A 24,285-nucleotide genomic window follows, 5' to 3' on the forward strand; every position below is an offset into this window, starting at 1 on the left:
GAATGTTGCCGGGGGGTGTGTGGTGTGGTGTGATCTGATCTGGGCAATTATAAACCTAAATGAAATTGCTTACAAAAATTCTTTGAATGCGATTCAAGCATTTGTCAATACACACATACATTGTACAATGTACATACATATGTACATTATATTTGCTTAAAATTTGTATCTATATTAAATCGATTTTTCTTGGCTTTATAACTACTATACATATAAGTATGTATGTTGTATATATAGTTTTAGAATTTTTTCTTTTTTCATTTGCTTTGCTTTTGGTTTTGTTAACGATTCGAAAAGCGGACGTTGAGACTCTCTTAATACCGTGTCTGTCTCTTAATAAAAGTGCTGTTTCCATTTATTTTTCTTTTCATTTCTTTTCTTTTCTTTTCTTTACAGTGTAACTGTGTGGCGTGTCTCTGTGTCTATGCGTGTGTGGGTGTACAGGTGAGTGTGTTATTGTTAGTGTCAGTAGTAGTGTGAGTGAGCTCGTATTCCATTACATTGATATGTTTCTAAGAGGCGGCTAACATCTTGCATACTGGCAAACGAAACGATTTAGCAATTGGACAAGTTCGATTCGGTACGGTACGGTATGGTACGGTACGGTACGGTTCGGTACGGTTCGGTTTGTTCTGCCTTATAGTAGAGGTCATAAATGCTGGATTGCTGACTGCTAACTGCTGCTATCTCTTCTCTAACACAAGGCCAAATATCATTTTTGCTACAGAATGGAGGATCGCAGGCGCGAACTTTTGGTAGTTCAACGGACGCAGGCGCACACGCACACGCGGACATACGGATTGTGGAATGTGAAAGGGTGGGGCGCGGGGCTAATTGACTAAATACTTTCGAAACTGGGGGTAGACCCATGGGGAGGTCTTACAATTGTATTGCTTACGTATTCGGATAACGGACTAGCTAAGTAGCCAAATATACACATACATACATTCAGACACACACACACACATGCAATTTCACTCAATCAGTAAATGAACATTTCAGTACAGTGCGTTACAAAACTATATTGAATTCGATTGAACGAGGTGGCTAACGATTCTACACAACTAACAAACATTACATTAGTGTGGGGCGGGGGGGCAGGACACAGAAATACATATTTATGTAATATGGTAACCCTACATATAACAACAACAACAAAAACATATCTATTTATGTGTAACCAAGCAATCGCATGTATCCTTTAGCTCCTTTATTCCCTACATGGCAACCAGATAGACAGACCTCAGGCGAACGTATAGCAGCGGGTGTGGGGGGGTGGTGGGATGGTGGTAAAAAGCCAAGCACCTAACCGGTAAGCCCTTAAGCACACGCACATGCATATACATATATATATATATGTACATAATATGTATTTTATATAGATATAGAAACGAACGATTTTTGGCTACTTTATGAATTTGAGAACTCGAACGATTTACGATTTACGATCTACGATCTATGTACATACAGATACAGTTACTATATGCATTAGCCTCTATGCTGATTCTACTTTATATGGTGTTCTTCCCCCTCTATCTATCCATCTTTCCAACTTTCATCCTTGAAACATTCTATTGGTTTTCTTTTGGTTTTGCTGTTTGTTTGTTTGCTTTTGTTGGCGGCTTGATTTGAAAAATAGTATCTAATAGATTGTATATATATATGCATATATATATACCATATAAATATACGAACTTTTTGCAATTGCGATGCGTGTATATAGTATATATACTCCTCTATATATTGTATGTATATTTTTGTTATAAGTTGCATTCAAAATATGAATATATTTCCTTTGTTTTTTTTTTTTTTTGCTATTTAGGCTTTTGTGGTGATTCTTCTTTATATATCTTTACGCGCATTCTCTCTCTCTCGCTCTCTGGTTACTCTCTGGGATTAGGTTATAGCGCAGTGTTTCTCTGAAGGCTGTAAATGTAAATAAGGTTTTGCTGTCTGTACACGGATTGGCTCTGCTCTACTCTGCTTTGGATTGGCTCTTTGCTATTATTTACACATTATTACATACAATTCGTTTAAGCGTTATCATCAGCAGTAGTAAGTAGTATTACTATTGTCTTGTATGTATGTATATAATGTTGTATTCCTAATGCTATACTCCCTTCGGCTCAGCGACGATCCTCCTGCGAGTCGTGCGTTTCATCTCTACACGGGTCTCTCCTCCTACTTCTCCTGCATCTCCACTCCATCTCACTAGACTAGGATACTGTTCATTGCTTTTATATAATTCACATTCCATGTTTGCTAACTTTGCTATCACTTTGAGTTTTCCCTTTTGTATCTGTTTCTGTTTGTTGTGTTTGTTGTTTTTGTGTTTGTGTTTGTGTTTGTGTTAACTAATTGCTACGTGGGATCGCCGCCCCTGGCATGGCCATCTCCGCTGGTATCGGCACCATCCCGTCGCTGAAGCAGCGCCCGTTGCTCATCATTGGCTTCTGCTTCACCTTCGGCCTCAGCTTCGGCCTCGGCCTCGGCTTCAGCATCAGCATCAGCTTGGCGATCCTCTGTGTAGGGCAGAGCAGCAGCAGCAGTGACAGTGGCGGCAGCGATCTCCTCTCCTGCTCGACTGCTCACTGGCGAGGTGAAGGTCGTCTCGGAGTCTGTGTGGGAGGCAAGACGAACAGATTAGTAGTCTGGCAATAAATATATTTTACAGAAGTGCTTCAACAGTTACGATCAATGCTATACAATAAGCAGCGTATGTGTGTGTGTGTGTATGATCAAATTCTAAAGCTTTTTAACGTCGATCTGTCGATGGAAGGACACCACAACAAATAACAGAAATAGAAATGGAAATCGTATCGTGGTGCAATACGGAAATCTGTGTGTGGGTGAGAAGGGAAACCTCCTGCACTCGTAATCGTAATTCAAAGGAGTCAGTGCTCAGTGCTGCATAAGTACACGATATCGAGTGCATATCGCTATCGTTTTAATCGTTATATTCATCGATTTTTGAATACTAACAGCTTCTTGCTCGCCTGTCACTCTTCCATGATGAGGTGTTTTTTGTGGTGTTTCTGTTGGTGTCTGTGGAGTCTGTGGATGGGGGAATGTTGGTTTGGTTGGTTGGTTGGTTGTTTTGTGGGTTCAGAATGTAGCATCGAAGAAGTTTGCTGGGGGGGAGGGAGGAGAGTAGAATAGGTACAGTCGATGATCGATGTATGGGGGGCAAGTGCGATCCAGCAAGCGAGACAAATAAATATATATAGATATGTATAGAGAAAGAAAGAGATACAGAGTAGGTTTCGTTTTGTTTTTTTTCGTTTTTTGTTTTTGGGGATTTGGGATTACTCAGAGACGCACTCCATTTTGTGGAATGGAATAGATTAGGAAATATAGAGAATAGAAAGAGTAGATGCCACCTTCCGATAACCTACCCAGACTGCTGTCCCTGGTGTGATGTCCATCCGTGGAGCCAGCGGCAGCCTGCGACGCTGCCGCACTGCTGGAGCGTGAGAGGAGCGGCTTCACCTGGCGCAGGGCCTGCTCCTCGGGATAGCGCGGAGTCTGGAACTTGGTTGGTTTCGATGATGATGATGATGATTGCAATGTCGCAGGTCCTGAGCGTTGGTGCATTAGGGTACGGTGCCTGAGGGGTGGTGGGGATATAGACTTGGCTAAAACTGAATGAGGTAATTTATTCGGTGAGTAATCGCTGCCAGATTCGCCCTGCAATTCAAAAGGATAACGAAAAGGTTTGTGTGAGCTGCCAGAAACTTAGAGAGAGAGAGACTTTAAGAGAGAGACTCACCATAACAGTGCCGTTGTCGGAGACGCCCGAGCCGGACATGTTGTCCGCCAGGAGGCGCTCGCTCTCCGGATCGGACAGGACGCGTGAGATATCAGACTTGTTTTTCAGTATCGACTTGGAGCGCCTGTGATGCTCCAGATTGGGTGACGCATCAATCGAGTCTATTGATGAGGAATGCTTGCTCTCGAACTTGGCTATGAAATAAAGTATACAAAAAGATCATTAAGGATACTGTCTGCGATGCGAGGCAACGCACCTTTGGAGCCGGCATTCTGAATGCCAAACAAATGCTGATTGATCAGTTTGGTGGCAGTGGCTAAGCTCTTGCCCGGCGTGAATACCGAACGCTTCTTCTTTGGGCCCCCGCCGGCGGCAGCACTTCCGCTGGCCGCAGAACTGCTACCCAATCCGCCGGATCCATCCAGCCGGCCACACGCATCGTCGTCCAGCCTGGTGTCCTCGAAGCGGGCACGCGGACGTGCCACACTGCCGCCGCTCGGACTGGGCCGCATCGCGGTGAAGCTTTGCTGGAACCGCGTCTTGCGGTGCTTTGGCACAGAGTTCTCGTTGAGACTGACGCGGCTGCCACGCTCCTGGACATCGAAGTTCTGGTAGACATCGTCCAGAGGACTCATTCCTCCGCCACCGGCGGCCAGGTTGCGCAGCGCCGTGTCCCCCGAGGCGCTCTTCTTCACCTGAGCGCGTAGACCCGTCGCCGACGAGGAGGAGGAGATGGTGGCTGGCAGGCCCACAATGAAGCCCGTCGAGCTGCTGATGCCATGGTGGTGGTGGTGGTGGTGGTGGCCTTCGCGCTCCAGCGGATTTATGTACAGATTGTCCATGTCGATGTCCAGGGCACAGGCCTCGTCGTTGAAGTCCGCCGTGAGGTCGCCCTGCGACAGGAACGGATGCGTCTGGCAGCTGGCGTACGTGTCGGAGCTGTCGACGCTGGCCAGGTCCGCATTGTTGTTGTTGTTGCTGCTGCCGCTGCCGCTGCCCGCCCCGTAGTGGCTGCTGAAGTTTCCCCCAAACAGGAGCAGACCATTGGCGCCGCCCATGCCGCCAGCAGCGCCCACTGTGGTGGTGGTGTTGAAGTTGTTGTTGTAGTTGTGGTTGAAATTGGCGGCACTGGAGATGGTCGCACCGAAGCGCATGGACGCGTCCAGGGGCAGGGCAATGGTCGTCGAGGTGGTGGTGCCATACGACGACGATGTGGACGACGACTGCGAGATGATGGGCATGGCACTGCCACTGCCACTGGTGCTGGTGTACACGGGCAGCAGGATGCCAGCGGCGGGCGGTGGCGGTGGCAGGGACATCAGCGGACCCACGCCCACCGCCTGGTGGCGCTGGTAGCTGTGTGGCGGTGGGGCCAGTTGGGGGGCAAGCAGGCCGAACTGGTTGGCCTGCCGATTGGCCGCCGCCAGACGCATCTCCAGGCAGATCGGCTTGTGGAAGTCCGAAGTGGGCAGCGCGATCACCCCCTCTGCGTCGGTGTACTCCTTGAAGTCCTGCAACGAGTTATGTGGTTGGTAGTATTGGTGAAACGGGGCTCAGGGATCAGGGATCAGGCCAGGTCCTGCTTGGATTGCTTTATTGTTGATGTTTGGTGTAGTACCTGGTCTGGTCTGGGCTCTGGGTTAGCTTTTTGTGTGTGTGTGTGTGTGTGTGTGGGTGTGTGCGTGTCACAGTGACTGCGATTTGTTTCGTTATGGCGGTGTCGCTCGTAAGAACGTAATAAAACATGCAGCTAGAAGGCGCCAAGTAAAACGCAAACGTGCAGCGCTAATTATTCATAATTATTCGTAATTATTTTTAATTAAAAACCTAATTGGAAACGTACACTGATAAACAGAACAAATGCGGTGCGATTCCTGAATGCAAAATATTTCAAACCTTCAGAAATTCCAACCCTACTCAAACCCTTTCCATATTTTCAGCTACAAACATTTTACTAGATCAACAACAAACTGTAGTGGCATCTCTATAAATAATCCTTTAAGAATTAAACTTAAGAGTTAATATTTCATCAAAATATTTCATTAAAATATGGAGTTTTCTTCTTTAAAAAGTTCTGATTTGCTGCTTAATCTGGATCTCTCCCTTAACCCTTTAGAAGGCCCCGACAATATACCGCTTGAACCCGATAATTTTACGTGGAAAATTCATTAAGTTTCTATTCATTTTTTTTTATTAACAATTTTGAAAATGGTTGTGAAATTCCCATAAAAAAATGCATACAAAAATATTTAAAATTAATAAATTTAAAAAAAATAATAATAAAACAAGTCTAATAATTCATTAAAATTGAATTTTTAAATTAGAACTTGAACTTGATCATTGTGACAAATAAATTAGGCCGATCTTTGGTGGAGTGACTAGGTGCCCAAGTAAAGTTTTTGTTTGCATTGCTGAGAAGAATTAATAAACAATTTAATACAATACACGAACAATAAAGAGCAGCATTAAAATAAATGAATGAATTTAAGCATTAAACCTGTCACAAGTTAAAAAAAACATCACAATAGCAAGTTGCCATCAAAGGGTTAAGGTTGGCTCTATGATCTACCTGATCTTTATCTACTGAACTTATGCCCCGAGATGAGTCTTTGCGCAAATAAAGATTCGATTCCGAGTGCTCCAATACTTACCCGCTGGTTGCTCCACTTCCACATGGAGTGCATTGTGCAAAGTGGTGCTCCATTGCTCAGGGGTTTAAATTGAAAATATCTAATCGAAACGACATTGAAATTGATATGCAAACCGAAAGTAAAGGAGAAACATTCTAGACGAGCAATACGGAAAGTATCAGCAGGCGGAAGAATAAGTCGAGAGAGTGCGGCGGATGAATAAATTCGATTCATTGTTTGGTATTTTTTATTGCAAGATTTTTGGTTCAGTTTGGTTCGGTTTGTGTGCTGGCTGGCTGGCTGGCTAGCTGGCTGGCTGCCTGGCTGCTTCGCGTCGCTTCGTTGAGTGGTAACAGAAATAAACAACAACTAATAATGTATAATGTATATAGAGAGCGTTAACATTTGTTCATCAAGTGGCTATACTGTAATGTGTATACGTGTAATTGATTTATTGATTTGTTTTTCTCATTTTAATAAATGATTTTCGCTGATTGGTTTTTCCCTTATTGTTTGTTGGCGTTTCTTGTGACTAAGTAATTTGTGGTCTGATGAACCCATTTGCTAGTATATAGGATACGATTAGGCTAGTTGTAATTTATCTAATTACGTGCTTAGTGCAAATAGTAGAACGATCCGATCGATTTAAACTTTCGCCAAGCCCTCAAGCTCCCAGAACAGAGTCTTCGTTTCAATAATACACTTTAAATAATATTAACACATGCGCATGCGCTTTGGCTTCATCTTCATCTTCATTTCTGGTTCGGTTTTTTCTCCCATTTTGTTTTTGTTGGAGTTGTGGTTGAGTGTAGAGATTATATATAGTAGATAGAGATTATAGAGATTAATTTAATTAAATTCTTCGAATTTTCTATGTCTTTGTTTAGCTTTCACGTCGCGCCGTCCACATTCCGTTTCGCTCACGATGTTAACAGATAAATGGATAACACAGTAGTAATCATAATTAACTGGTATTAAATCGTAGTTGGTTTAAAGTTTAAAGCTAATTAACGAGTAATCCGTACATTTTCGAGGCTCTCCTCCCCGCTGGGAGTAAATTTTGGTTATTGTTTTGTTTTTTTTTTTTTTTGTCTATTAGTATGTATGTAAGTATACCCAAATTTTTGTATTATACTGCTAAACGCTATTCGCGCGCAATGGAATACACTCGCCTTGGCATCCTGGCAAGCCCTTTAAGAAAAAGAAAATGAAAAAGAAACAAAGTCAACATAAAAATTTCCATTTCCAATTCGCACAAGTTTTTCCATTCTCACACAAAGCCAAAACACAAAACAGAGAGAAAAAAACACAAAACGGGAGAAAATCACAAAGAAAAAAAATTATTGAAAAATATGAAACGGAAACGATCTTCAAACAAGGGGGGCGTGGGACAAGGACAAGGACGAGGTGCTTTGGCGTTACCATCTTCGTTTTGCTCAGACTTTTCATAGATAGTATATGTCGATGGTGCCCTCCTCTAGCATCCGCTTCAGCGCCAGATAGTTTTTGGGCGACGGCGGTGGCCGCACCAGCCGCTGCATGCTGTACTCCCGGTCGTGGAACACACAAATGCGATCCTGCAATCAACAACATCGAGACGCCCTCAATATCCCCAACCAACTGGATGGATCAAAACTACTACACACACGCGGTTTGTGGGTGTGTGTGTGTGTGTGTGTGTGGAGAGATCGCTAGCCTCAAGCTGTTACCAAATCATAGAAAGGAGGAGTCTGGAGATTTTCAGCTCAAATTGCATTTTGCTTTTACGGGTTTAACAATTTCTTTGACGGTCTGCCAATGTGTTTTCAGCCTGGTTATTATTATTACACTTTTGCGCATGAATTTATTTTCCTTTGTTTTGTTTTAGTTTTTGCGGTTTTAGTCAAGTGTGTGCGTAAATCGAATTCGTAATTGAAAATTAGAAAAAAAAAAAAAATGGTGCAAAAAGCATGCGATTAACACATAGGAAACACATCCATAGTGCCATACAGTGGATACAGTAAAAGCATTCCATAATAATAAAAAAAAATCAATTGTTAGCATACAGTTACAGTGACAGTTATAGTTACAGCTAGAGTTTCAGAGTTTTTTTTAGCGGTATTAGTCTTACCTTGGTGGTGCAGAAGCAGCACTCGAACTCCACGGGCACATCCTGCTCCAGGTTGTCCATGCGCTGATTCTGCAGATTCTCGAGCGCCACTTGGCGTCGCAGTTCGGCCACTTCCTATAAATAGGATTTTGTTGTTTTGGGTTTTGCATAATGTAAATAAATTGGTTCAGCGACAGAAAACAAATTGGAATAGTACGAGTACATATAGAAATATATATTTTATATACAGTAGAGCAGAGTAGAGTATGGGAAATGCACCACCCATGCAGGCAGACCAGACAACATGCAGCATACAAAGATAAGACGGGGATTAGGTATAGTTAGTACTAGTTGGATTAGTTAGTTGGGCAACTTTTTCTAAGTATTTGCTGCGCATGCGGCCTGCTTGCTAAATGATGCTCAAGCTCTGTGTGTGTGTGTGTGTGTGTATGTGTGTGAAAGTGTGTGCCTGAAATTTCAAAATGTTCAAACTAAGCAACACCTTTTGCTGCTCTCAAAGCAGAAAATACACTCGACTCCAAGTCGTCTCATCTATCATTTAATTGTGCTCCAAATGCGCTCTAAAATTCAACTTTCTATTTGTGAGTATAAGCCACTAAAGCGACCAGTATAAGACCCCTTAAAACCATCTGCTATTCCCCCCGGCAGTGTTACTTGCCACTGTCCTCGGTGCAGTAGGCACAACACACGGCTACCCCAAGATCGATGGCCCATGGAGCCGTCTGAGCGACGACTACGATAATGGCTATGTGGACAGTCGATTGGGGGGCTATGATGGCAATGGCGAATATAGGGAAAACTGGGCGGGCATTACCGTCAGTCCCGACTGCATAACCCTAGAGCCCAGTGCCCAGAATCCACCCATAGAAAGCAATGGACCACTGCTGACGACTACGACCTGTTACCCACCGCCGGAGACCAATCCAGCAACCCCATCGCCACCGCCAGCCACCACCACCATTTGTGAATATCCACCTCAAATCGCATCATCATCGCCGGAACCGTTGCGTCCGGCCTGGCATCAGGACAATGTTGATGAGAGCGAGGAGCGACGCAAGGAGCTGCGCATCATGTTGCAGCACCTGTACGTGGCCCAGGCTCGGGTGCAGCTGGAGGCCACCGAGATTCGGAAGGCACAGGGCGTGGCATCCTCTGCGCAGGCTCAGCTGGAGGAGTCGACCAATAATGTACGCACCATCACAGCCTCACTGCACACGGCCCAGCAGTCGGTGGCCGCCGCGGCCATACGCGCTCAAATCTCCCAGCTTCAGCTGGCGGCACACGATCAGCTGCTGTTTGCCGCACGCCAGGACGTGGATTCGCTGTCCTCGCAGATGGTCGGACTGCAGGCGGCCGAGGGCATTGTCCAGCCGAAGCTCAGCGTTGATCTGCGCGCACTTCTGGACAAGCTGAAGCAGCCGCTGCAGCGGTTTGACAAGCCAACGCCCGTGCCGCCCATCATCACCAATATGCAAGGACTTGGGTTTTATCCGCAGGAACAGCAGCAGCCGCAACAGCAACAGAGTCAGTCGCAGGGACAGACGCAATGGCAACCGCAGTGGCAACAGCAGAATGAAGTCGGTGGGGGGCAGGTGCTATTTCCCGGAGACACAAGCGCACCAACGGGCGGGCATGGTGGTGGGGATCGCAACAAGCCGGTTGCCCTCCCCAACGAAATGAATCAGGGGCCAGGTCAGCCGAATGTCGAAAGTTCGGACAAGAAATGGTACGACTTCTAGATGGATTTATATCTACCCAGTATGCGTCTCCAGATGTTGCATTTACTGCATCTCCAACTATTTCTTCACATATATTTTCCATTAACTTTGATTCGTTTTGTGTCCTCTAAATAAATTGATGGATACCCTTAATATCTCCTTCATGTATGTTTCTATCTGTGTGTATGTTAGTGTGTGTGTTTCTGTGTTTGTGTAGCTGTGTGTATGTTCGTGTGTGTGGTCAAGAGAGAGAGAGAGATATAAAATTCGCTGGCTGAGGGTTTAACTGATCCAATAAAATATATAAACGAGACTTACGAAGGCGATAGATAGTCGAATGAGAGTTTTATTTAGTTATTTAGTTAGTTCATTTTGGTAAAAATTTCATTTGGTTTTCTTCTCAATCATTAAGAAAAGACATTTAAAAAGTTAGTAGAGGCGCATTAATATAAGCTAAAAGTTGACATTGGCATACCGGACTAGCAAAATATTAAAGGAAAATCTAACAAAGAGAATGAGAGAGTAAGGAGTTGAGGTCCTTCATCTATGACAAAGTATTGTATCTTTTAAACCCAAAGCAAGCTAACCGCAAAAATAAAATTACCAAAAAAAAAAAAGGAAAAGTATAAAGAGTAAAAATTGAGAAGCTGACTTTTTACAGGAATACGAAAACTGATCAAGAGTACAAGAGTACATACTATATGTACGATTAAATGGGATAAAAAAATAAGAATGTGATGCAGATTTGAGCTGGCATTCGATTGGCTAATGCTGCCGGCAAAATCCTGATGCAGCCAAATCGCCTCCAAGGGGCTCAAAAAAAAAAAAAACTAAAACCAAAGTTGTATAAAAGAACCAAAGATCTAGGCGTAGTAGTAGTAAGGGGCTTAGCATTGTGTGTGTGTGTGTGTGTTTCAGCCACTGAAAAACGAATCATGTAATCCGCAATATCCATATATTTTTAGCCATATCAATTTCATTCAAAATCAAGGCTCATAATTGGGAGAGAATGGGCAAAGAATCATTCAGTACATATTAAAGAGTAGATGGAGTATATTGATTGAGTAGCTGTGGTGGCATTCGTATTCGAGTTGAGAGTAGAGTAGTAGAGTAGAGTAGAGTAGCTTGAGTTCTTGTGTATACTTTCAATGTACCTCCTTACTGCGTCCCCGTAAAATCTAAAAAGTTGAAATGTGTTGGTAGTTGTTAAAGATACTTTAGTTTTGGCTCTTTGTTGCTTCGTTTTTGCTTGCTTCTTAAGAGTCTTAAGGTTTTTTTTTCATTTCAATTCTTTTCCAAATTGTTTTTGTGGGTTTCAATTCAATTCAATCGAGTGTATAAATCAAAGAGTACATGAAGCTGTTTAAACACTAAAACTCTAAATACTGAAAAGACTAAGGACTACTACATAAGAGGCCGACGAATCACAGAAACGAAAAAGAAAAGGAGTTACAACCAAGGATATATATGGGGATATTCAACTGTAACTGAAGAGGAAATTTCCACGGCTAACGAGTCGGTGGTCGCAAATGAGAAGGAACCAAAAGTGAGTGTGTGTTTGGGGGGTTTTGTTTCGTAAAATAGAGTTATTTGAATATATTTGGATCCAGTTTAATGGCTTCACATTTACTAATACATAGGATTACGATTTAGGAACTTTGAAAACATTAAGATATTCAAGATATACGATTACGATTATGATTATCAATACTGGGACTGGCCCAGGCCATGGCCACATCCACATCCATGGCCCCTGACCGATTCTATTCCCCCATATCCACCCATCGGTTCGCTGACTTACCCCGGGCGTTATCATCATCTGAATGGGCAGACCCTTCTGGTTCGATGCACTTGTCATGTCATCCTCCGCCTGGGCACCATCGGGGGGGCTGCTGCTGCTGGCCGTGGCCACTGCCGTTGCTGCACTCGAGGCAGCCACCATGGCCAGATTATTGGCAACACCGCCACCTGTGGCAGATACTCCTGCTGCAGCCACTCCTACTCCCGCTGTGGCAGGCGGCATCTGTGGGGGCTTCGGTTGCTGCTGGAGCAGCGCTTGCTGTTCCTTTTTGTAGCTCTCCATGGCCATCATTGAGGTCTGTCTGGCATTGGGATTGTCGAAGCTGTACGGCGGCACAGCATCCTGCTCAGAGCTGGATCCGCGACGCTGGGGCAAGGGAAAAGAAAGATAGTTAAGTATCCAAGAGATGCAAAAACAGAAGGAAGATACACTAAAAATATGAAATAAATGAGAAGTACTTACAACTCGCTTACATAATGATTGTTTGTTTGATTAAATTTTGAGCTAAATGAATAAAAGGATATGGTGCTCAAGTATATTTAACTTAGTTAAGCCTGATTAAAATCCTTTAAATTTGATGAATTTTGAATTAGTTGTATGGTTTCTTGGAATAACTGATCTGATATACCCCTTCTGAGTGGATAGGTATTGATCTAAGGCATAAGAATGCCTTTTTTTATATTGATCAAATTCTATTAATTGAATTTACATTAAAAAAAATTTTCCTCTACTGGGGAATCTTGTAAATATCTATTCCCCATTTTGAGTTCTTCTTTCTCACTATATGGATGAATGAATGATATCACTTACATGTTGCAGACTGTTTCTCATGTTGGCTACGTGCTCGTAGTTCTTGTAGCAGCCGGTGCCGGTGGTTGCCGGATTGCGGCTAACGCTGGTCGAATCACCTTCGGTGCTGTTCCCGTCCGTCTGCGATATATTGTGGCCTGTGGGCGATCGGCGTAGCGCGTGGGTTAAACGGTGCCAATTTTTCAATGATCTTGTGTGACTCTCGCGCTTTTCTGCATTGCATTTGTATGTGTGTTATGTGTGTGTGGGTGTGTTTATGTGTGTGTATGTTTGGGTTATTTATTGGGTTAATTGGTTCACGTTCAGATCGATTGGTTTTGGGTTGTGTTGATGTCGTTTGGTTGGTTGGATAGCACACACAAAAGGAAGCCATGAATGCATTTTGTCGCCAGTTTTTTTTTTTTGTTTTGTTCGCAGTTTCGCATTTGTTTAGCCGACGACAGAGACATCAGTGAGAGATATCGGTGAAATATATACACAGGGATATATATGTATATTTTGTATATATGTTTTGGTTTTTTTTTATGGATTTGATTAGATTTTGATATTGTGTTTTTGCAGCGCAAATGAAAGTTTTGTGTCAACCAAATTAAAAGAGGAAAAAAGAAAGAAAAATATGAATTTTATGAATGTTGGAAAAACAAACTGTTTGGTTTTTGTTGTATATTTTTTTTTGGTTAATAATTGTTAATACGGCGATAACGACGGGCGACGACGTACACAAGAAACGTTGAGGATTAATTAAGCAACGATACGTTTATGATAGGTTTTATTTACTTTAGTAGGGAGCGGGGTACAGTACAGTGAGAACAACATTGATGAACGACGTCTATAAGTATGGGTTGGGGGTGGGTTTTAAAGTATAAGAACAACATTTATTTTCAGTAGCTAGTAAACACAATTGCTGAACCATTATCTAATGGTTAGTTTTAGTTTCGGTTTCCGTTAGTTAGACAGTTTAAAACATCGAGTTAGTAGAACAAACTATAATTAAAATATTTGTACTAGAAATCATAGATCTAAAGTGGAAAATGAAGAGTGAAAATTTAACTAAAAAAAACACACAATTGAATAATGGAATTATGTGTACCTCTAAAATTACAATTGAAGTCTTTCGTTCTACCAAAATGACATGAGTAATCAAACTATGTACGAATAAGTGTGAGTGTTTTTTATTTGGGGTGGCTGTCAGTGCAATGATCGCGGGCACTGGACTCGGCGAAACAAATGTGCGAAACACAGCAGTTGCCATACAGAATTAAAGTATGGCCAAAATCCCGATTCATGTTAACTTACGTCACTCATTTGTGTGTATGTGTATGTGCGTCTGTATCTGTATACTTGTTCGTGAAATGGAACGTAACGAAACTAATGGGAAAGTACGAGTATCTCTCACCTTTGACTGGACAAATGGGATACATTTTAGTTCGATGTGAGTTTTTTTTTATACCTTTGCTGCGGATCAATCCCTGACCCCCAGAGTCCGGTCAGGCATTAAACACCATTATATACAGGGTATACATATATGTATGCATGTACATATGTATGTATATGGTATGTATGGAAATGTATTCATATGTGTGTGTATTTGTTTGGAGTTGTATAATGAAAATAATACAGCGCTGTTTGGTTTTCGTTTTATTGCTAATTTCACAGACACACAAAGTTGTTTACGTTTTTAACAGTGGTACACAAAAGTATGAGTACAGGACAGACAGTACAGTATAGTACATTGGGAACAAGTACGAGTACGAGTGAGTATTCATATTCGCGAATACAATGGCTTGAGCATAAAGAGAGCGTACACATTTTTCTATAGATTAGATCATACATATATCATATCATATCATATTTATCGGGTTAGAGCATGCAGCGCGTTAGATTCCAAAAATAAAGAGCATAAGAATGTAGGAAAGAAAAAAAAGATCTTGGGGAGGGTGGGACACACACACATAGATAGATATAGGATATCGGATATACATATATGTACATATATCTTTGAAGGAAAAAGAAATACGAAAAACATTAAGTAAAAGGCACGTAAAGGCTTCTCGGAATGGCTTCTCTTCGATCTGATCTGATCCTAATCTTTTCTGTTCTGTTCTGGTTCTCTAATGCTTTGTTGTTGTTTTGTTTTGTTTTGTTTTGTTTTCTTTTTTTTTTTTTTTGTATGGCGTCCTTGAGCGCAATGATAGAAATGTTTGAACTATGCGGGGGAACGCGATGCAAATTATATATAATAAATTTTACAAACATCCACGACGCACAAAAACATATCAAACGGGATTCTGAAAATCCTGCAGCCGTGTAAAACATTGTATATCTGTATGTATGCTCGCTTTGCTTACATCTAAGTACTAAATATTGTAAGTAATATATACTGTATCTATCGGGCTTAACACTTAACTAAAACGCCGACTCCAATGGTTTTTTTTTTTGGATCCATCCTTAAACATGTCAAATATATCGCTGCAAACTAGGAGCATTCTTTTGCTTTAAATAAGGCATTTTTTATATCGTTTTTTTGTTTTGTTTTTGTGCTTCATTTGTTAGGAACGTTTCGCCAGCATTTGCTAAGTTCTCTCTCTCGTTGCACTATGCGAGTATATGGAACGAGTATATTTTAATATGTATACATACATATACATATGTACTACCTAGTACTATACATATATATGTTGCTGATGCTCGCTCTCTCTTTCTAAATTATAACTAAGCTTACTCCCTCGCTCACTATGTCACAGCTATGTATGTAGTACAACAACTAATTTCATAAATAAGGCTGACTCTTTATATATATTTATTTTATATTTATATATTTTTAGGGTCTTGTGCTGCTGCGGCTGCGGCTGCTGCTGCATCCCTCCATGGAGGGAATTTCACTTATCGCTTTTGACTAGTGCGCTCGATAAATGCCTGTCCTGTCTTGTCTTGTCTTGTCTTGGAGTACGAGTACACGAGCACGAGTTAAGGTAAGGCCTAAGTTAAACGCTAAGTTTTAGACTAAATCAAAATTGTGCTTACGCGGATTGTTGTATTCAGAGTTTTTACGGCTCTCTCTCTCGAATGGCGTGTGGTGTTAGCATTCTCAGGGGTTTCTTTTTGTTTCTTTGATGCACACACACTCACGCTTTCACTCACACACAAACACACACACACAGGCGGTATCCTTTGCTGCTGCTGTTTTTTTTTGGTTTAGGGTTTATTATCTTGAAAGTTTTGCTTGGGGGGAGAAAGACAGATTTTTCGCGAACCAAATGTACTATGAAAATCAGGACAACAGCTCAGACAAAAAAAATAAAAAAATATCAGCAAATTTTTAGCAGATCTTCGTTTCCATTTTTAGAATTAATTTACTTTTGGTTTTTACTTTTATTTTTTAATATTTTCTCTCATTTTTAGTTATATTTTCAAGTGCTGATGGGTATCTGGGGAGGGCAGTTAGCAAAACTTTCAATACGCGATAACGATAGTTAGATAGGGAGATAGAGTGAGAGAGGGACAGGGACAGGGACACGGAAAAGGAGAGAGGAATGAGGCACAACGCTACGTATGCGCAATGCGCATAGATTTTTACTTTTTGGTTCGAAAAAGCAGCTCATAGCGTGGTGTCTGTGTGTGACGTATGTGTGTGTGTGTGTGTGATGTGTATGTATGTATATTATGGCGCCTAAAAGCAGTTACAATTAAATTTAATCACAACATTCAATTGGAAAGGAGGCGGGGTGGAAGGGTCTCTGACCCAACCAATGAACTAAATGGAAGCACGAGTACATAATTTCATTTCATATATCCTCTTTGCTTTTTTTTGGGTTTTTTTTTGGTTTTGATTGACTTTAAGCTTTAAGCAGCAAGGCTTTTTCGAGACGACTAATGGGATTAATGGTTTGGTTCTACATAACGGTCAATTTCTTGTTTACTGGAAGTACTTTTCTGTGTTTTTTTTTTGGTTGGTTGGATTTCCTTTTTCGCACTTAGATCTACGACTAATTACCGGTCTATGTCTATGTCTATCCCTCGCTCTTTTTGTGTGTGTGTGTGTGTGTTATTTGGTTGTGTGTGTGTTTTGTGTGGGTGAATCTGTGTCTGTTAAACAAACTAATTTACAGATACAATAACAATTGTATGGGTTTTTGTTTTTCTTAGCTACGTTTCGCTTAGTGTGTACTAGTAGACCCTTGGGTTTTGTTGGTTGTTTGGTTGGTTGGTTGGGACTAGGGGCTGGGCTGGGCTCGGCTGGCTTGGTTCCTCCCAGCGGCTGTCTTCGTTGTCACTGGAACTGTTCTGCTGCTGGGCATCCCGCTCCTCTAGCAGGCTGCGATTTAGCTCCTGGATGCGTGCGGAGAGTGCCCGCCGTCGAGGCGTGCCAAACGATGGCGGCGGTGGCGCCTCGATCAGTGTGTTTTTTTCGCCTAGGTCAAAATCAGCCGCATCAATCAGTTTTTAGTTTAGGGTTCAACCAAAGAGTGGATCAAAGTTTGGGGTCAAATATTGGGTGGGTAGATGTGTAGGTGTGTGTGTATGTGTGTGTGTTTTTTTTTACATGGTTTTCAGGGTGTGGTTCGGTTGTGGATTTTGTGAGCAGAAAGTAGAAAAAGAAGAGCAGAGAAAAGAACAAGTTGTAGATACATATACTCGCATCTAGGGCGTTCGGATTCAGGTTTGGGGTTGGGGTTGGATCGCTCGGGATAGGCTTATCACTCGTGGTCGGAGTATAACCCTATCCCCCACTTGGGCTTAGCACAAGACTAGGCGGGTATTTCGGTATCGAAACGCTAATTTACAAACTACTTTTCGCTAAGAGAATGAGCATATGTATATATATCATATGTATGTGGCTGTGGCTATGTCTGTGTGTGAATGTGGGTGTAACTTATGTAATCAGCACTTGAAAATTTTCTAAAATGTTTTTTTTTTGTTTTTATTTTTTAATTTTTATTTTGTATTTATAAATATTTGTATTTTAATATAGTTTGGTATAAAATTCGAAATGGAAACTCTAGAATGGGCATTCAAATTCGCTATTTGTTGTTGTTGTGTGTGTGTTTGGTGTGTGTGTGTGTAGCAGTATCAAATCAAGAATCAAGCAATGATTAGCAAATTTTCGTTTCATTTATCATTTATCTTTATCATCATAATTCCAATATTCCATAATTCTTTTTTTGCAATTCCAAATGCAAAACTAATTCGTCAATAGGCAATAACTCAACTTGAACTGAAGGCAAAACTCAAAAGCAGAGTAAAAGTAACAAATCGCAAGATCTAAGCTACAACTGTGTATCCATGGGGCTATATTCCATTTGTCGGCTTAACTCGAATCGTCTCCTAATGGCAGCTAGGCGGGGGAGGGTGGGGTCCGATATTTACACAGTACACCAGCACACAGTGCGTTTCATAGCTGTTGCATGGAACATATGCCTGTAAGCGTGGGTGGCTGTTTAGTATTTTCCATCAAACTTTTAAGATAAATTTCATGGATTTTCGTTGGTCTCGAATTTCCATCTGCAGCTATGAAACTCACTGTTCTGACTCTTCTCTTCGTGTTTCATTAAGCAGACTATAAATGTCGAAAGGTTGAGCAAAGCTAAAGCTAAAAGTGGATACTCTCTCTTCGATCTGGGATACTGTGGCTATACCAAGATAATATCTCAAGAGACAAAAAACAGCTAAGAGCTAGAATTAAAGAGAGATGTATATAAAAGGGGTGTAGTAGAGATGTGTGTGTGTGTGTTAGTGTACTTTGTGTGTTATATAAGACGCTACGGAAAATGCGTTTTGTCAAAGGCTACAGCGATGTTGGCCCGGTTACGGGTGGCGGTGGGTTGTGGGGGTTAGTCACCTGGAGCGCTCTGCACATCGAGTGTTTGCCTGCCTATATTGGGGTTGCTCTGTCTTTTGCCCTTCGGATGCACGACATTCGTCTGCTTGCCTAAAAGAGAACACACACACATTGATGGGCTGGGTTTATAGGGGTGGGATCCGTTGCCTACTTCTAGGCGCTTAATGCAGCAGCGGGTGTTTGAAGGGTGGATTGGGTGGGTGGATTGAGACAGGGTGCCTTTGGCTTTGTACACGGGTGTAAACCTCACTAATTTGTCGTTAAATGCGCTAAGTACAAAAGCATTTGCCTAATTGACCATTTAATTAATCTTCCGGTCTGGTGTGTGTGTGTGTGTGTGTGTGTCTGTGTATATACTTATTGTAGAGAGTTTATTGTGTGTGTGGGCGGGGTTAGGGCTACGGAAACTTAAGAGTAATTCAATTTAGCTTAACTATTGATAGTTTACAGCGGATTAAAGATTGTATATGGTATAGTTGGTTCAACAATTTCTATCATCTTACGGCTCTTTTTTCGTACTGATCGGACACGTTCCGTCAAATGCTATTTACACGCCTCCTCCAAAAAGGAAAACTCAAACAGATGTACAATATAAGAAGAAAAAGCGAGAAACAGCAAGAAAGAGCGAGAAACAGAAACACAGTGCATGCCACAAAAGATCTAAAGTAAGCAAAAGGCAAATAATTCAAAGGAGAGGCAATGTTGCATGGAAAGGCACTCAAGGGGTTAAAGGGTTAAATGCTTCTAAAGCAAGGCATACTTCATACTACACTTTATTTATATACATATTAGTAGTATTTTAGTTACATATATATATTATTTTTGATTGATTGTTTGATGTATTGACATCAATTGTGGTTTTTTTTTTTTTTTTGTGTGGAGAATAATTGTCTTACACCCACACACACACTTACCTGTGTCGACAATCACATCGATGAGATCCATGGACTTGGCAAAGGCATCTTTCAGATTGATATGATGAAAGGAGACAATGCTGCCCTCACGCTTGGCGCGATCGAGTGCCTCACGGCGCTTGAGGGCCTTTTCGCGTCGCATCTGATTCTTATAAAATTCAGCAAAATTGTTAACGATGATGGGAATAGGCAAAGCGATTACCAGAACACCGCATATGCAACACACAGTACCAATAACCTTTCCCAGTGCAGTTGTGGGATAGATGTCCCCGTAGCCAACAGTTGTCATTGTAATACCCGCCCACCAAAATGTTTCCGGTATTGAAACGAATTTTGTATCCTTTTCATCCTTTTCGGCAAAATATGCCAGCGAAGAAAATATGAGAACGCCCATGGCCAGGAACAGCATTAGTAGACCGAGTTCCTTATATGAGTTACGCAGCGTAAAGCCTAACGACTGCAGGCCCGTTGAGTGACGGGCCAGCTTAAGGATTCGCAGGATGCGCATAATGCGAAATACTTGCACCACCCGGCGCACATCCTGGAACTGGTCCGTTGCATTCTTATTCGTTTCCAATAGAAATAACGAAACAAAGTATGGGAGTATTGCCAATAGGTCGATTATGTTAAGGCCGCCCTTAAAGAACTTCCACTTGTCCGGCGAGGCGCTAAACCTAAGTATGTACTCTAGAGTGAACCACGTGATACACACGGCCTCAACCATTGCCAATTGCGGATTATCCTGTGGTGTACCGTTGTCAATGTGTTGTAGTTGTGGTAGGGTGTTCAACGTCAGGGCTATGGTAGACAGGACTATGAATAGTATGGATATCACTGCGATAACCTGTAAACGGTAAAGAACAATCGAGACTTGTCGAAGACCATCATTCAGCAAATGGATATTTTCAGTTTTCGTATCTTATGTATATCGATTACACAACGATAACACGTTTACGATAACGATTATACGATTATACGATTACGATAACGATTATAGGATTTTTGGATAGGATAGTAGACGTAATCGGTAATTGGTAATTGGTTTCTATTTAGGTAGTAGTAGTAGTAGTAGTTTTTACGACATATTTCATTCCACACACGACGACTATGCAACATGTTCTTTAAATTGATTGTTTGATTGATTGATTGTTTGTTTGATTAATCCAACAAAACATGGTTACAACATTCAACATCAGCAAATCAACAGCGAGTAGCAGAGAGTACTACTCCTCATGTCGAGAGTTCAGAGTTCACTGCGATTCGTGGGTGGATGTATGGGACGTATGGGGGGGTTAAGGTTAAGCAAACATTCAGTTAGCTTCAACTTCAACGTTAAGTTTTCATTTTCTGATCGTCTTCGATCGGAGAGAGGGGAATTTTCGATTGATTTTTAGTCAAGTTGCTGCTGTCTTTGGTCTGTTAGAGTGAGAGATAGATTGAGAGAGAGATATTCTGGGGCTTTTGTTGTTGGCTTTCCGGATTTTTTCCCGGACTTTTAGTTGTTGTTTTCGTTTTTGTTTGTACCTTTCAAAGGCTGCTGTACTATATGTGAAGTATATCATTTTTTTTGTTCAGTTTTATCTGTCGTGAATCCTTCTCCATAATACAAACTTAACGTTTAAATAAAATAGAAACATATATAAACATAAACATTTTGGATTAAGGGGGTTTCTCTTTCCTTTTTTGGAGCTCGTCGGGCTCAGTGGATCAGCAGCGATGAAGGGGGGGAGGCTAGGGAGATCTCTGATCATGTTTATGGTCTAGATCAACTCTATCTCATGTTACGTGGTGGGTTTTGTGTGTGTTGGTGTGTGGCGGTGTGTGGTGGTGTTTGTGGCGTGTGGTGTGGTGTGGTGTTTAGTTTGTGTGTGTTTGAGTGGTGGTTAGGTGGTGGTTAAGTGGTGTTTAAGTGGTTCTAGTGGTTCTAGTGGATAGTGACTGAGGTTGTGGAGTTTTGTTGGTTTGTGTGTGTTATGTGTTTTGTTTTTGGATTGTGGGACAGATCACATGACGCAACACAAGGACATAACACACCTACATACATTATTTATTCTGTATACGAGTGTGTGTGTCATCTATAATTGGATCGATTATATTATGGTATGAGGGTGAACCAGGGGGGGCACTCCATCGTCAAATAAGAGACGCTATACCCTTGGGGTCTGCAGTCGACATTTTTATTATTATTAATCTATATTTGTTTAGTTTTTGTTTTCTAATCATCTTCATCCTTATTCTCATCCTGCTTAAATCTAACGATTGGACAAACAATTTCTCACGTGTTTTTCGATTCTCAGTTTTTTATTAGTGTTTATTTTTGTTTCTTGGCGGGTTTTCTTGGGCGGGGGGTTTGGTTTCGGAAAATGATTGAATAGATAGATAGATAGAACATAACTCAATGGTTGGTTAAATCAAATTACGAGTACATCTAGCAATATTCATGATAGATCTAGCAAATATGACAAGAAAAACGAAAAACTGAAGAAGAAAAGACAAAGTTAAATTTTAAATTCAAATCCAAATCCAAATTCTAATTCAAATGCATAACTTTCGTAGCAAACGAGCAGAGAATTACGAGTTTACGAGAGAAAAGATTCCAAAAAAAAAAAAAACAAAAAACAAACTCAAAACTCAAAAATTGAATTTAAAATTAGAAATCAGAAATGAAAAAGTTGAGGACTCTCTGGCAAGGATCACATCTCCAGTGCGAAGCGTGCCATTTCAATTGCGCTGCCAGAGAAGCCCTCAATAAACAATTTTTGGTCTTTAAATAATTTATGTAATTTACCAAAATACTGCCAATCCCATGGATTACGAGAGACAGGTCCAGGGGTCATAGGGCCATAGGGGACAGGAGACAGGAGACAGGAGGCCTGTCTGCCTGTCAGAAATGCAAATGCAAATGCAAATTTCAATGCCAGATTGGATTGTTTATGGAAGAGTTAGGATAGAGCCAAAGTCGTCTGTCTGCTGATTGCCACATTAGGTCACAAAACAATTGCAAAATTTTCGCCCCGCAATCTATTGGTTGGTTGGTTGGTTGGTTGGTTGGTTGGTTGGTTGTATCTGTGTACAAATGTATGTCTGGCTATGCATGTCTGGATATATATGTATGTATAAATGTATCTGTGTCGGTGAGTGTGTGCGTGTGTGTGTGTGTTTTGTGCGTGTGAGAGTGTGACTGACATTTGACTTTCTTGAGCAGCAGACTCTGACAAAGAGACAGAGAGAGGCAGAGAAGAACAGAGACTGACTGTGTCCTCTCCATCTCTGGTTCTGAGGGCTTTTAGATTGAACATCTTCGACATGCTACCGCCCCCAACTATGCTACCACTTTTCTTTTGGGGAACGGCATGTGGCATGATTAGCTGATATATATATATAGTATGTATCGTACGAGTATATATAACACAAAGGTGCCTCTCTGTGTGTGTCCAGATCTACCATAGTAGGCCACTGTACGCAACCACGCTTGGATATGGATTCGGATCTGGAACTGGAATATAGTAGTTGGGGAATATTTAGGGATGGATAGTCGGGTTGTTTGGGTTTAAATTTTCATTGAGTTGAGGTTGAATTTTCATTGCATTGTGGTTGAATTTTCCTTCAGTTGAGAGCTACAATTTCGTTTTGGTTTGAGGTCTGAGGTCTGGGGTCTGAATTTTTCTTTCATTATGATGAGTAGTTGGCAGGGTCACGGGCGGACGGGCGAGCGCTCTGTTCTTTGGTATGGCTTATGGTATTCTACATATACAGATACAAAAGTTAAAGATAGTTATGCAGTTATTAGACAAAAGATACTTAGTCAAGGAGAAGTCATTACAAAACATAATAAATACGCACTAAAAGATACACTAAACTAAAAGAAGGAGACACAAAAAAACAACCGAAAAATCATTTTAATGGTGCTTTTTTTTGGTCAGCTAGAGCAGCTTCATACGATGAGCAGAAGATAGATAGAGGAGTGAAATAAATACATAGTACAGATACAAAGAGTGAGAGTTACAGATAGAGATAGATTTAGTGGGTGGGAGAGAGTTCGCGAGGGCAGATAGACAGACAGAGAAAGAGAGAGGGATATGAGAGAGAGAGAGAGACATCTACTGATTGCAATTGAAGTGGTCTTTGATTTTTTTTTTGTTTGTCAAACTTCGGGAAAGTTAATTAAATTTCCATAATTAAATTCCATTTCAGGAGTTGGTTTGGCTGGGCGGGGGGGGGTTCGGGGCTTGGGTTGGATAGCTGGCAGGGGTGTGTGGGAGGGGGGGTTACAACTTTCTACTTGAGATGGCGATGAAAGTTTTACAAACTAATTTTACTTTCGATTTCTTATTTCGCTTTCGATTGAACAGAATGCATTGGAGAGATGGTTCGAAAACAAAAAAGTCTTGTGCGAATTTTACTCTTTTTTTCTTTCTTTCTTTCATATTTCATGTTTTTTTTTTTCTTCTTTTTTTTGGAACTGCTACCATTGCTGCTCAGTCATGAAGGTGGTTTTGGGGGTAGGGTTGGGGGAGTTTTCGCTTGGGGGGAGGTTGAAAGTAAAACATGATATCGCAAATACTCAAGTCGGCTCTTAGAAGATCGATCGATTGTCTCTTCTGAACAGAATGTAAAACATAAAAATGCACAAAACTTACAACTACTACAAAATGTTCAAAGCGCAACATGTTGCAAAAAGCCTTTGGGGTGTA

At 41.5% G+C, this 24,285-nt stretch overlaps 2 protein-coding genes and 1 long non-coding RNA gene across 18 annotated transcripts in view; 2 read left to right on the forward strand and 1 right to left on the reverse strand.

The window, feature by feature from the left end:
- LOC121404495 overlaps positions 1-15,804 on the forward strand; it is a 58,944-nt gene extending 43,140 nt beyond the window's left edge. Inside the window, exons 2-3 of the long non-coding RNA XR_005968041.1 lie at positions 397-444; positions 15,664-15,804. This is a non-coding gene — a long non-coding RNA (uncharacterized LOC121404495). The remainder of the gene's footprint in view (positions 1-396; positions 445-15,663) is intronic.
- Positions 1,974-24,285, reverse strand: part of LOC111064875 (potassium voltage-gated channel protein Shab) — a 28,298-nt gene continuing 5,986 nt past the window's right edge. The window contains exons 3-12 of one of the 16 annotated variants that reach the window (XM_041594062.1): positions 19,592-20,435; positions 18,678-18,767; positions 12,839-12,975; positions 12,029-12,394; positions 8,510-8,623; positions 4,026-5,280; positions 3,770-3,963; positions 3,396-3,687; positions 2,983-3,054; positions 1,974-2,618 (exon numbers count right to left, since the gene is read on the reverse strand). In XM_041594062.1, the coding sequence (XP_041449996.1) occupies positions 2,362-2,618; positions 2,983-3,054; positions 3,396-3,687; positions 3,770-3,963; positions 4,026-5,280; positions 8,510-8,623; positions 12,029-12,394; positions 12,839-12,975; positions 18,678-18,767; positions 19,592-20,435 (3,621 nt within the window). In that variant the 3' untranslated portion in view covers positions 1,974-2,361. The other 15 variants (XM_041594066.1, XM_041594063.1, XM_041594067.1 and 12 more) reach the window with 15 other exon arrangements.
- On the forward strand, positions 8,980-10,380 carry LOC111064876. Its single transcript, XM_022352711.2, has 2 exons — positions 8,980-9,090; positions 9,158-10,380. The coding sequence occupies exons 1-2, from the start codon at positions 9,063-9,065 to the stop codon at positions 10,246-10,248; spliced, it is 1,119 nt and encodes a 372-aa protein (XP_022208403.2). The 5' UTR covers positions 8,980-9,062; the 3' UTR covers positions 10,249-10,380.

Source organism: Drosophila obscura, unplaced genomic scaffold (genome assembly GCF_018151105.1).
Source record: "Drosophila obscura isolate BZ-5 IFL unplaced genomic scaffold, ASM1815110v1 contig_208, whole genome shotgun sequence".
NCBI classification, from domain to species: Eukaryota; Metazoa; Arthropoda; class Insecta; order Diptera; family Drosophilidae; genus Drosophila; species Drosophila obscura.

What these genes read in the sequence shown, in the direction of transcription:
- LOC111064876 (XM_022352711.2), top strand. Translation starts at nt 9,063, where the DNA reads ATGCGCTCTAAAATTCAACTTTCTATTT. An exon ending in TAAAATTCAACTTTCTATTT is followed by an intron (nt 9,091 to 9,157) that starts GTGAGTATAAGC and finishes TCCCCCCGGCAG; the next exon opens with TGTTACTTGCCACTGTCCTC.